The 12,810-nt window shown below is 46.1% G+C and overlaps 2 protein-coding genes and 1 long non-coding RNA gene across 3 annotated transcripts; 2 read left to right on the forward strand and 1 right to left on the reverse strand.

Annotated features, from left to right (window-relative positions):
* Nucleotides 1-757: 757 nt before the first annotated feature.
* Nucleotides 758-3,292, forward strand: ppiaa (peptidylprolyl isomerase Aa (cyclophilin A)). Its single transcript, XM_067231068.1, has 4 exons — nucleotides 758-906; nucleotides 2,168-2,287; nucleotides 2,566-2,738; nucleotides 2,886-3,292. The coding sequence occupies exons 1-4, from the start codon at nucleotides 838-840 to the stop codon at nucleotides 3,016-3,018; spliced, it is 495 nt and encodes a 164-aa protein (XP_067087169.1). The 5' UTR covers nucleotides 758-837; the 3' UTR covers nucleotides 3,019-3,292.
* Nucleotides 3,293-3,363: 71 nt separating this feature from the next.
* LOC136938267 (uncharacterized) lies at nucleotides 3,364-4,307 on the reverse strand. The gene is made up of 3 exons (XR_010875249.1): nucleotides 4,245-4,307; nucleotides 4,072-4,150; nucleotides 3,364-3,916 (listed from the first exon to the last, which is right to left on the reverse strand). It is a non-coding gene; the product is annotated as an uncharacterized lncRNA (long non-coding RNA).
* Nucleotides 4,308-6,383: 2,076 nt separating this feature from the next.
* LOC136938108 (chromaffin granule amine transporter) lies at nucleotides 6,384-12,517 on the forward strand. The gene is made up of 16 exons (XM_067231352.1): nucleotides 6,384-6,499; nucleotides 7,428-7,572; nucleotides 7,944-8,304; nucleotides 8,439-8,497; nucleotides 8,675-8,758; nucleotides 8,907-8,999; nucleotides 9,088-9,177; nucleotides 9,281-9,324; nucleotides 9,408-9,468; nucleotides 9,567-9,662; nucleotides 9,851-9,929; nucleotides 10,371-10,422; nucleotides 10,695-10,758; nucleotides 10,846-10,965; nucleotides 11,054-11,187; nucleotides 11,909-12,517. The coding sequence occupies exons 2-16, from the start codon at nucleotides 7,458-7,460 to the stop codon at nucleotides 12,017-12,019; spliced, it is 1,563 nt and encodes a 520-aa protein (XP_067087453.1). The 5' UTR covers nucleotides 6,384-6,499; nucleotides 7,428-7,457; the 3' UTR covers nucleotides 12,020-12,517.
* The last annotated feature ends 293 nt before the right edge of the window (nucleotides 12,518-12,810 follow it).

The raw sequence follows: 12,810 nt of genomic DNA on the forward strand, positions 1-12,810 counted from the left end.
TTTATGATCTACCAAATTCAGAAGCACTCATTTGCATAATTGTTCGGCCATACAGTAACAATAGAATAATTACTTGATGAATGAACATTATAACACATCCAAAAATACTATGCAACCTTTCACCTGCACCTAGAAAAACTATATCGCTCAGACCTAAGTAATACAATGGTGTTACCTCAGTTTGTCATTATTTTGTATATGTGCATACGGAGCAACTGAACGCTTGAATTTAGGGATTAATAAAGTGAATTTAATAACGTCAACAAGTTCTCACGAAAGGTTCCGCGCTACAAGTAGTGTACCACAGGCATTTTAACAAAGTATTGAGAGAAAATAAATTATTTATGGGTCGTGGTTGAACGATATGAATCTGTAATAAGTTTGAAGTACAGAGTTTGCCAGCCACACCCCGATGGATTTCGCAGCTGCCACAGACGGCATTTTAGCCACGAGCTGTGTGGTAGAACATTCTGTCAATCAAAAATGAGCTGGTATACAGGCTGCTCAATTTGGTTGTCTTGGTTCGCCGTGTAGGCGTTCTTCGAGTCATTTATGACCAACGGGAATAGCTCGAAAAGGGGAAACTCCACCCTGTGAATAACTAGCGAATCGTAACCAGTGCGCCTTGAAAAATGGGCGGAGCCATCAGCCAATGTGAAACGTGATTCGTGGAAAAACACGTCAAATAAACTATAAGATTCTCATTGACTCCTGACCATTTTGGACCGTCCTCTCTCACACTATATATATCCAAATCAAACTTCTCCATTTTCTTCTGTTTCTTGCGTGGTTAGGCCTTCATTTGGTACAGAATCCTCCCGTTAACTATCAGCCAACATGGCACTACCCAAAGTCTTTTTCGAAATCTCGGCAGACGGCAAGGTTCTTGGCAGAGTTACTATGGAGGTAAGGAAATGTTGGCATTGGCAAGCTTAGTATAAATATTTGTGTTTGGCTGATTACCCACAAGCTAACTTGGCTAACGTTAGCGAACTCGAAAGCGGTTGAGATGGAGAATGGGCAGAGGGGGTGCAGCTTGCAACTGTCACGAGTAACTTGGTTAAGAAAGCCATGTGCACGTGCACCCGGAAACTTCGCAAACCAGTCTATTGTTTCCACAATATATAGGCACATTATCTTGATTGGTGATATCTTGCCTTGAGTACTTTTTAAAGTCACTTTAGAAGTTAACATTGAGTTTAGTGACAAGGTACTTTTAATTGAATCCCACGACGTACTATGTGTTTTATTAGCCGCTAGCTCTACGCATGAAGATTGACTTGGCGTTGAAAGCGCCATTTTCCTTGTTGGCTAGCTACCCAAACTAGCCCGCGTTTTCTGTGATTTCCCTTAACATATCAATGGCATAATGTCCCTACTTATGATGTGGTAGTACTTGAAAATGTCTAGGATGTTAAGCAAGCGCATTTGCCCCTCAACTACATTTACTATAGCAGTTCGTCAACGCCCAGTGTAAATGAATGACTGCGACTAACCAGCTAGGCCGCGCGCCATTCTTTGTAGTACTCATTGCTTCCAAGCCTGCGTCGTTGTTCAGTAGGCGTCGGACAACGGCTACCAGTTGTCACTCGTATCAAATAGTCATGGCACCGGGAAATGTTATTGCGTCAATTGATCCGGCATGTCAGTGTACATTTTGCTAAAGATAACGTTCATTTTGCGCCTATTGTGTTCATGGTGTTTCTAGCTACTGTAGCATCTTGTGGCTTAACGGCGTATTGCGGACACTAAATTGCATGACTCGTCTTTCTCGTTTGCTAATGGTCAAGTTGGAATGTCCGGCTCGAATTGCACCAGAAGAGACTCGCCCGCACCAACTCCACTTGATTTATTCTGTGATATTTGACTGGGCACGCATGTCTGCCTTAGCAGGTGCGCAGTAAAGGAACCCTACAGCTGCCATCAGCACATCTAGCGACCCAACCGTTTCGTTTTACTGCAGCTATACCGGGTCTGCATTGACCCCCACCCCCCTCCCCCACACACTTGCTCCTTGCATGGTTGATAACATGCTGTCATGGGCAATAAAACATCAGGGTTGGGTTCTATAATGTGGCTATGTTTGCTAACCTGATAGTCAAGTGTCCCAAGCAAGGCTTAAATTCAGTTGAACTCTGATCTAACCGTTCTTCTTTTTTGTGTGCAGCTGAGGTCTGATGTGGTCCCCAAGACTGCAGAGAACTTCCGTGCCCTGTGCACTGGCGAGAAGGGCTTTGGTTACAAGGGCTCCACTTTCCACCGTGTCATCCCCGGCTTCATGTGCCAGGTATGGTGTCTGGGATTGTGCCAGGGTCTGATATCTGATACGTTGCCAGTAATGGTTAAGGTTGAGCTACGTCAGTTAAAGTACATCTGATCAGATTGAAATTGTGCCTTCCGTTCAGTGTAGTTTAAGGACCTGAGTATGAAAGAATTAGAAAATACTTAAATTATGTAGGATTAAGATATTGGTGTGTTCTGTAATCTGAGATTCTATCCAAGATGGTGGGAATACCATCTGTTTGTGCAGTGATCTAGATTGTAATCTAGATTGTGTACGTCTAGGGTGGGGACTTCACCAACCACAACGGAACTGGTGGAAAGTCCATCTACGGCAACAAGTTTCCCGATGAGAACTTCAATCTGAAGCACACTGGCATGGGCTGTCTGTCCATGGCCAATGCTGGACCCAACACCAACGGGTCCCAGTTCTTCATCTGCACAGCTGACACCAACTGGTAAATCAATGATGCCGGTCTTCAGAGTTGATGAAAGCTAGTAGTAAAGTCTTATTTTAAATGTGTTGTCAGGCCATCTTAAGTGGCTGCGTAGGTGTTTGTAGCGGCCCGAGTGGGACCAAGCTCATGGTGGTTTTTGCTCCTCAGGCTTGACGGGAAACACGTGGTGTTCGGCCAGGTTCTCGAGGGCACAGACATCATCAAGAAGTGCGAGTCCTATGGCTCCAGCAGTGGCAAGACCAAGGCCAAGATCACCGTTTCCGACTGTGGCCAGCTTTGAATGTGCCCCCGTCAACATCACCCCCCCTCACTCTTGCTGCCCTATAGCTTACCACCCTGCCCCCTCCCCCTTTAAACCTCAACATTCCTAACCATGGATATTTGTTACTTCCCTTTCCATTCTGTTCCTTGTCCAAACTTGTTGCATCTGTGACTTGCCTTCAGAGTTTCTTTTGCATTATTTTTTTCAAGTCCAACGGTTTGTTAAATCCTAAAAAATAAAGGGGAACAAATGCCTTCATTTTGTTGGTACTTAATCAAATGTCCTTTGAAAATGTTGTCGCCTACTTTTTTTCTACCATAACAGACAATTTACTTGTGAAAGAACCAGTCTTTTATTGTGCAAAGCAGTCATGGCTTGGGGAAAATATTACAGGGCATTACTGACTTTCTACACTGGGCAGGGCAGTGATAAAAAATTGCGCAGTTGTATTACCAGGAAATGGGCGCCACCTTAAGATACCCGCATCTCACCAGTAGATGGCGCCATAGCGCTGTCAATTTATTGCCAAAGCCTTTGAAGAAACATTAAGCGACAGATGCGTGTTTCCACAAAACTAATGCAAGGTCCACTTTACTCAAATTAAAGTAATGTGGATAGTTTAGTCGCAAAGTTCATCCACACTTTTTCTCAGCCAATCTCTTGGAGTGTCTCGCTTCCCTTCGCTGCTTAGGTCGACAGACTCCTAGGCCTCTGGAGTTTTCATTCCCACGACACGACAAACCATGTCCGCAGTCGCAGCGTTCTAAGCTTCTTCTGCGCACCTTGGAACGCCCTCGCAGTAAACACGCCTCGCCTTCCACCGGAATCCGCTGACAACTTTTTCCTCTCCCATCACGGACACAGCACAGCCCATCTCCGCAGTCTCCGGAGCGCACACACGGGCCCCTTTCTGGTACTGAGGGGGAAAGGAGAGAAACGCTTAATTTAATACGTTTAAAAACCAGCACAGCATATAAACTACTTTCCGAAAGTGGGATTCGGTGTGCGTGTTGTGCATAACTAAGCATAAACTTACATTGAAACTACATATAAAAACAAGTAAACACTTACCTTTCTCTTTGTTTTCAGGAGAAGTTGGATGTCTGATGGAAGTCCTGCTCTTCTTCGATTTGTTACGGCAGGTTTCATCCTATGGGGGAAAAAAGTATTTTTCGATAAATGCCACTTAAAACACCGGCATCTCACACACACTGGCAAACGGCTTAAACAATGACGCCACTCACCTCCAAAGCACTGCGGCTGCTGTGGCGGTTAGAGGAGGTGTCTACCGCGCGACGAGCGTTTCCAGAATTGTGCACTTCACTGTCTGAGCCACTTTGCGAACGTTCCTGTCAAGCACAAGCGCACATTAATACTCTACCAAAGTAAAACACTGTCAACAACAAACACATCCTCCAGAAACCACAGACAAATCCAGCAGGTGCACAAACGCTCACCTGGTCCACGGGCTCCGTTACTTCTTTGGAGGATCGAATCACGTTAGAGTCTAAGCAGCGCACGACACAATATGAACACATGAGAAGAAAAGTGATCGTGGGGGTCCACATTTTGTCACTTTGGAATATTAGTCCCACAGGCTTGAGCTAGTTCCTACAATTCGAATAGTAGCATGTGCTATTAATCACTGGCACAGAACAGGTGATCTGCCTTGTCTTGTGAACAGGTGAGCGTTACGGTCCTAGCCTACTTATAGGCTACGCCTTTGCAGGCCGACCACCCGCAGGCTGTAAAGCTACTTTAGCTCTTTCATACATCCGCAGGCTAACATCCCAAACCCTCCGCCCCGCACAGGCCCTTTGAAATGTATTTTTTGATTAATATCAAATATTCTTTGAACAAACCGCATCAGTCGACGGATGAACGTGGCTTCCTGACCGACCGGAACACATGCATGTTTAGATCACAAGCAAAGGAAACCGTGGCATTGATCTTGTTAGTGTTTGATATGGTCGGAGGAAAGATTGCCATCTCAGAGTCTCACCTTTAGAGATTGGCTGTCGATATGAAAAATACATCAAGCTGATCATGTAAGCTATGTGAAAATGAGTACATCATGAATGAGTTGGATGAAAGTCGCGCACCATCCCCGGCCCTACGACATTTCATCTTTTGAAGTTCTTGAACTATTTACGCTTCTACTGACTACATTACTTTTACCTTTACTTTTAGAAAGCTTGGCCACCAAGCAGCAACGACAAGAAGCACGTGAGTTCAGAGGAAAATATCAGATGACTCAAACGTGCTCAGTCCCCCCCCCCACCTCTAATCTCTACCTCCCTGTCTCCCATCTCTTGATACCTAAGGAAAAATAATTTGATTGGAGTTGTTGAAGTTCAATCTCTGTTCCGTCTGTTTTTCATCTGACAGAGCGTCAGCACGTTAAATAACAAACTGCATTTGCAGGAGACTGTAAACCCCAATCAAGGCGCTATGGAAGCAAATCAGTGTTTAGAATTTTAAAAGGCATTTAATATTAATTCAACACCACCGAATTTGTTTTTGAATTAACCTCTTTATGGAAACACGAATTTATTTCAATGTTTATTTTATTTATTTCAAAAAACGGACCCAAAAATTCAGGCTGCTGAAATTCGAATGGTGAAATTCTGACCCCCCCCCCCCCTAAAAAATCGATACAGTAGTCATACAATCACAGCTTGGGGTCTGAGGAGGTCCGGTCTGAGGCAAGCAGTTGGACCCTTCTCGGAGAAGTGAGATAGTTCGATTTCATTCAGGCTCGATTGCCTTACCTATCCTTAGTATCCCAGATGCTGCAATCTGAATTCTTTCGGCAAAATCCCTTTCGGCTAGAATTTTTGGGATCTGAATCTTACCATTCGAATTTGGGCAACCTGAATTTCCGAATCTTGATTTTTTTTGGATCAGAATTGCATTTTAAAGAGTTTAATTCAAAACCAACACATGTGGTGGTGTTTAAATGTCAATATTACGTTTTCAATGCCTTTTAAATTCAAAACATTATTTGTACTCAATCCATGTTGACCATGCAGCGGGTCCCTGAATTTGAAGACCAGATGCTGTCATTGTTTACAGTGTTTCAAGTTCTGGTTAGCTGGTGCTTTGGGGGATGTGTTGTTCACAGAACTGCCGTGGGAGCGGCCTGGTGAGAGGCCCAGGTTGCCGTCCAGCCAGGGGGGGGGGGGGGGCGGGGGGTGTAGTGTGGCTGATTACAGATAACGGCTTATTGTCAGCTCCTGCAGCCTGCAGGTTATGCCTCTCTTCAATAAAGAACAGCAGATGCAAGCAATTACTTCCCTCTGTGACGCAGAGCACACTTAGGTCAGGGTGAGTGTGTGTGTGTGTGTTCTTCTGCTTGTGTGTGTTTTCTCTTATTGAGGGGGTGAGGCGTAGAGTACCGTATGAAGAGAGGACAGTCTCATGAGGTCTTAAATAGAGCCAACAGCGTTGAACATCACAACTAGCTGCTCGTCTGTGAAGGCACGGGATGCTACTGGAGGTAAGCTAGACTCAGATCACTCTGAGAGGACTGAGGCTTAAGATCTAGTGACTTACAATTATGGTGACCAATAAAGTTGGTCACCATAAAAACAAATGTTTAACATTTATTGTTTTTGTTTTATTATTCAATGATACGTTGGATGATGTGGTAACATTTGGATTGACTTGGAAAACAGTCAAATGTTATTCATGTTAATTGTATAATGGTTGTTATAAAATGTATAGTTTATGGTCATAGTTTAGAATGTGTAAACTGCTATGAAGCCTAGAGTTGTCATTTGAAACTGTAAAAAGTATAAAGATACATAGAATAGAAGAGAATGACAGAACATAAAGAGGAACAGAATGTTTTTCATGCAACAGAAAATGAAAAATGTCTGGAGCTGCACCTTGCAAGGTGGGGCTGTAACTCAGGATTTGAGCAGGGGCTGGGGCTGGTGCTGGGGCTGGTGCTGGGGCTGGTGCTGGGGCTGGTGCTGGGGTTGGTGCTGGGGCTGGTGCTGGGGTTGGTGCTGGGGTTGGTGCTGGGGTTGGTGCTGGGGCTGGTGCTGGGGTTGGTGCTGGGGTTGGTGCTGGGGTTGGAGGACTGAAGAGTCCAGCAAGGTCAGAAATAGAAAGAGAGAAAGAGAGATGGAGGGGGCGGGGAGGGGGGAGGGGGAATGCATGCTCTGGAGAAGAGATAATTCTATTCTTGAGAGAGAAAAAAAAATACCTAAAACAATCATCCATGGAGATAACCATCTGCCCAGGAGAACCAGACGGGCAGACTGAATGACAGGCTGGCCGGCTGGCTGGTTGGTCGGTCAGTCGACTGGCTGACACATGAAAGCAAACAAGCAGGTAGATGTGTCTTTACGTGTATTTTCACATTACTGCGTTTGTCTCTCCACATGAATGTGCTTTTGTACACATGGGTGTGTGTGTAGCTGTAGTCTGAGGGTGTGTTGCTGAGAGCCATGTCTGTGCTGAACCCAGTGGAGTGGCTGCAACCCAGCCGAGGTTCCCCCAGGCTGGTGCTGGTGGTGGTGTGTGTAGCTCTGCTGCTGGACAACATGCTGCTCACTGTGGTCGGTGAGTACACACACACGTACACACACACTCACACACACAGCCGTGAAGCATCTGGGTATTGAAGGAGGTGCCCATCATATGAAGACAGCGCAGCTTTCTGCCGTGACATTTATCACCGTGCCCTTCTGAGCAGAGCAAAACAGAGAGTGAGTCAGACTCAACAAGACAGAGAGCATCTGGGGCCTGGCTAGCTTCCCTGCTCAAGACCATGCACACACACACACTCATACACATAAAAATACGCACACATACACATACAAACACGCACAGACATGCACATATGTGTGGCCTTACCTCTCTTCCACACTCTGTCTAGTAAAGAGCATGCTGTGCCCAAAAAAGGCTAACCTGTCCTGTCTGTTCCCCTGCAGTGCCCATCATCCCCACCTTTCTATATGCCATAGAGCACGAAAGCCAGACACTGCCCCCCCTCCAGCCAAGCCCAGCGCTCTCCCCCACTCAAGCCCCCACACCGCAGGCCCCTGGGGGGGCCGCTCCCTCCTTGGTCCTCTCCCTCTATGACAACACCACCTACAACCTGTGGGGGTCTGAGTCCAGCTCACCCGGCAATCTCTCCCGGGAGGATGATGGCAGCACTAACTCCACCCAGGCGGGCTGCCAGGAGGACAGCCAGTTCCTGGAGGAGGAGAATGTGCGTGTGGGCCTCCTGTTTGCCTCGAAGGCCCTGGTGCAGCTGCTGGTCAACCCCTTCGTTGGTCCTCTCACCAACAGGTACAAGGCTGGGTTGGGGCTGCAGGGTGGGGTCGGAGAGGCCAGGGGAGAGGCCAGGAGAGAGGCCAGGGGAGAGGCCAGGGGTGGAAAACTTTCCATGCATCTATATTGTCATGCCCTTTTCTCCACTGCAGGGTTGGATATCACATCCCCATGTTTGCTGGTTTCCTCATCATGTTCGTCTCCACCATCAGTAAGCAGCTCTGTTTTACAGCGTGGTTGACCCATTTCATCACTGACAGTCATTTACTCGGTTCAACTTTAAAATTATATGATGACAGCATTGTACTATTGCATTGAATGAGCGTTTAATTGTTCCGTTAAAACCATATATTGCACATGTTCTACAATGACGTTTCTTTCTGCGTAGTGTTTGCCTTCTCAGGAACATACGCCTTGTTGTTTTTTGCGCGGTCTCTTCAGGGAATCGGATCCTCGTTCTCCTCTGTGGCAGGTACTAGAATCTTGATTGCTACGTGGTTTGTGAAGTTTTCTGAAGTTTTGGTTGGATAAGCTGATCTGTCCTGTAGATGTTTATGATATCTAGTGTTTGAAAATCAATAAATAAGTGTGTAGCAACCATGGCTGTGTTTGTCCGGTAGGTTTGGGCATGCTGGCCAGTGTGTACACAGATGATGAAGAGAGAGGCATTGCCATGGGGATCGCTCTGGGAGGACTGGCCATGGGAGTCCTGAGTGAGAACATCTCCTCTTCTCCTCTCTCTTCTCCTCTCTCTTTGAGTTTTAGCTACTATAAGTCACCTCTCTGTTTTGTGTTGTACAGTTGGAGCTCCGTTCGGCAGTGTGATGTATGAGTTTGTGGGGAAGCGTGCTCCGTTCCTGATCCTGGCCTTTCTGGCAGTGTTCGATGGAGGTAAGCATATATAACATGACAATGTGATGGTTTCATTAAGAGAGGAGCAGCAAGACTTAAAACTTTTGACTAAACACAACCTGAATTCCCCCCCAACACCAAGCCTTACAACTCTGCATTCTCCAGCCGTCCAAGATTTCACCTGGGGTGAGTCTCCTTTGTCAGGGTGTGTGTCTGTTTGTGTGTGAATATGAATGTGTGTGACCTTTGACCTCTATGTTGGTTTACAGAGTGTTGAAGGCACCCCTCTCCTGACCTTGCTAAAGGACCCCTACATCCTCATCAGTGCAGGTGAGGGCAGACCAGAACAGAACCGACCTGTACACTGACATTATTGTATTAGCAATAAAGGTATCCAACATGGTCGACTTTCTGTCTTACACTCCCAGGATCCCTGTGCTTTGCCAACATGGGCGTGGCCATCCTAGAGCCAACCCTGCCCATCTGGATGCTGCAGACCATGTGCTCCCCAAAGTGGCTGCTGGGTAATTTCCTTGACTTCCTGTCGGATCTCTGTATGGCCCATTGACGCAGTGTCACTAATACATAAGTCAGTGTCACAAAGGTTGTGACCTCTGCCTAAACCCTCTAATTATTTATTAGAAAATTAATAATCGAACTCTTCCAGAAACCCTTCTTCCTCTCATCTGCCAGTCTGTTATTGTCTCAATAGGCATGGCTTTTTTACCTGCCAGCATTGCGTACCTCATTGGCACCAACCTGTTTGGGCTGCTAGCCAATAAAATGGGAAGGTAAGCTATCCTCGATCTGCCCTGTTCCATTAAAAAATTTACCATTCGCGTCATTCATTTAGCAGATGCTTTTTCCAAAGCTGCTGTGATGATTCAATTAACCGCACCAAACAGAGTGATCTTTTCAAAAGATACACTGTGTCCTTTCACGGAGGTTGTGTACACAAAGTACACAGAGTGTTTTATTGGTTCCCAGTAAGGAACCAATAAAACAGTGTGGAGTCTGTTGGCTGAGCGGTGAGGGAATCGGGCTAGTAATCCGAAGGTTGCCAGTTCGATTCCCGGTCATGCCAACTGACGTTGTGTCCTTGGGCAAGGCACTTCACCCTACTTGCCTCGGGGGGAATGTCCCTGTCCCTTACTGTAAGTCGCTCTGGATAAGAGCGTCTGCTAAATGACTAAATGTAAATGTATGGAGCCTGAGCCGTGCTGTGTCCTCAGGTGGCTGTGCTCCATGATAGGCATGCTCATCGTAGGGATCAGCCTCTTGTGTGTAAGTACCCAGCCCGGGCTAACCCCCCGCTCGCTCACTCTGTCAACAGGCTAGGTCCTGTGGGTCAGCGAGCAGCCCGCTTATTGTAGTGTCTTGTATACCGTATACAGTGCAGGCCTGTGATATCTTCGTATTTCGAGGAATGTAATGATTCTAATTCTAATATGGCAGTTCTAGAATGTGACATTTGTTAAGATCATGACCCTTCCTCTCCGAATGTACCAGATGTAGTTCTTTAACCAACAACATTTTCACATCATGTTGATCCACAGGTGCCCTTTGCCACCAGCATCTATGGTCTCATTGGTCCAAATGGAGGCCTGGGCTTTGCTATTGGTAGGTCTTAGGAAATGGCCAGGTATGGAGAAAGGATCGTAGGCCAATGAGCTGTTGCTGAACTATGTGTTTTTGTGTGTGTTTCAGGTATGGTGGACTCCTCCATGATGGCCATAATGGGATACCTGGTAGACATACGTCATTCCTCTGTCTATGGGAGTGTGTATGCCATAGCTGATGTAGCGTTGTGTATGGGCTTCGCTGTTGGTGAGTAAAAACGTTCACGCTCACCACAGTCCTGAAGAAACGTCACAGTTCCTCTGTGACCCGAACCTGTTCCCTGTCTGTGACCCAGGTCCGTCCACAGGGGGCGCTCTCGTGAGAGCCATCGGGTTCCCCTACCTCATGGTGCTCATCGGCATCATCAACATCCTGTACGCGCCTCTCTGCTTCTTCCTCAGGAACCCAGCCGTGCGGGAAGAGAAGATGGTGAGTCATGTGTTTGTGTGCCTGAGTGTGATACTTCAGACTTTGCTTGTGTATTAAACTAATCAAGTCAACAAACAAAAAAAGTAATTCCTAACGGGACACCAGACTAGCTACTTAAACCACCTGCCGGCTCAGACTAATAATCATAACAAGTTTTAACCGCCTGACCATATTTGGGCCTTTCCTGTTCCTGTTCACCTGGCTCCGGTATTAATGCCGCCCCCCACCACAGTGTCTGGGACGACATGTCCTGACACACACAAGGAGCAGAGCTGCATGTGTGTGTGCTTGACTGTGTGTGTGTGTATGTACAGTATGTCTGTGTGTGTGTGTGTGTGTGCGCGTGTGTGTGTACTACTGGTTTCTCAGTATTTCTGTGTCTGTGCCAATCAGAAGACTTTCAAAGACAGTGCTCTCCCCAGTTTTGGTCTCTACGCTCAGACAGAAACGTTTAGAAGCCGTGTCATCCGGAACTATAATTTAGTAAAGTATACTTTAGTGAAGCTTCTGTTTGATGTGGGTTTTTGCGGAATCATTAGGATGATGATGAAAGCCGGAGGGTCAGTTACTTTAAAGCGACAGGTGTAACTGAAACAGACGGCAGGAATTAATTACACAGTCGCCCATTAGACAAAGATTAAACGATTAAAATCATTACAGACTGAGAGCTCACACAGTTGAATATCTTTCCAATAATAAGCGCGTTTGTGTGTGTTTGTAGGCTATAATCGGCCAGGAGTGTCCCATGCACAGGAAGAACTACAACACGACACAGAGAGAGTGTCGCGAGTTCCCTCTGAGCGATGCAAGCGAAGAGGAGACAGAGGAATGACCTGGAACGTGACTACTCTCACGAACACACACTTGCACACACATGCACACTCACAGACTAAAGGTTGTGGGTGTGCATGTTGGTGTTTCAGAAAAAATATTGTTTAAAAACTGTCGAATGACTACAATGATGGTGCCGAAAACCGTAACACATCATTGATGAGAAGTGAACCTTTATGCTATGTCAGGAAAAGACGTAGTGTTTGTTTGTTTGTTAGTGTGTGTGTGTGTGTGATATCAACCCTCTATCAACCCGTCCTACAGCCAGTCATTGGAAACACTGTTTTTGTACAGTAGAAATAGTTATCCCTTCCAGACTGTACTATTATTTTACTTAAGATCTAATGGAACATATATACACCATCTTCCATACTAAAGTGATGTGCACCTTGTTCCATTCTGCCGGACTGTTATTTGTCCTGTCAGATTGTTCTTATTATTGTTCCATGTCCTAATGTAAATGTAACACACATGCAGGCTTTGCACACCATTAAAGATCTCATACGATTGGAACTTGAGTCACTCAATATTTCACACGATGAATATATACTCATTCTGTGCTCTGTCAAACCTTCGCGAGGTTTTTTGTATTTTAGTTGTTATGCTGTCACCATCCATATCTTCTCCTGCAACTTGACCCAGTATTGCCAGTGTCTCTCTGAGGTTCAGGGTTGCAGAGGCCTGATGTGGGGTGAGAGTTGAGCTGTGGTCTGACTGGGTGTCGAGCAGCAAGCTATCTCCCTTCATCTTTAATTTCCTCTTCGTTGCTGTCACGCCGGTGTCACTAAATCA

Source organism: Osmerus mordax, chromosome 28 (genome assembly GCF_038355195.1).
Source record: "Osmerus mordax isolate fOsmMor3 chromosome 28, fOsmMor3.pri, whole genome shotgun sequence".
NCBI classification, from domain to species: Eukaryota; Metazoa; Chordata; class Actinopteri; order Osmeriformes; family Osmeridae; genus Osmerus; species Osmerus mordax.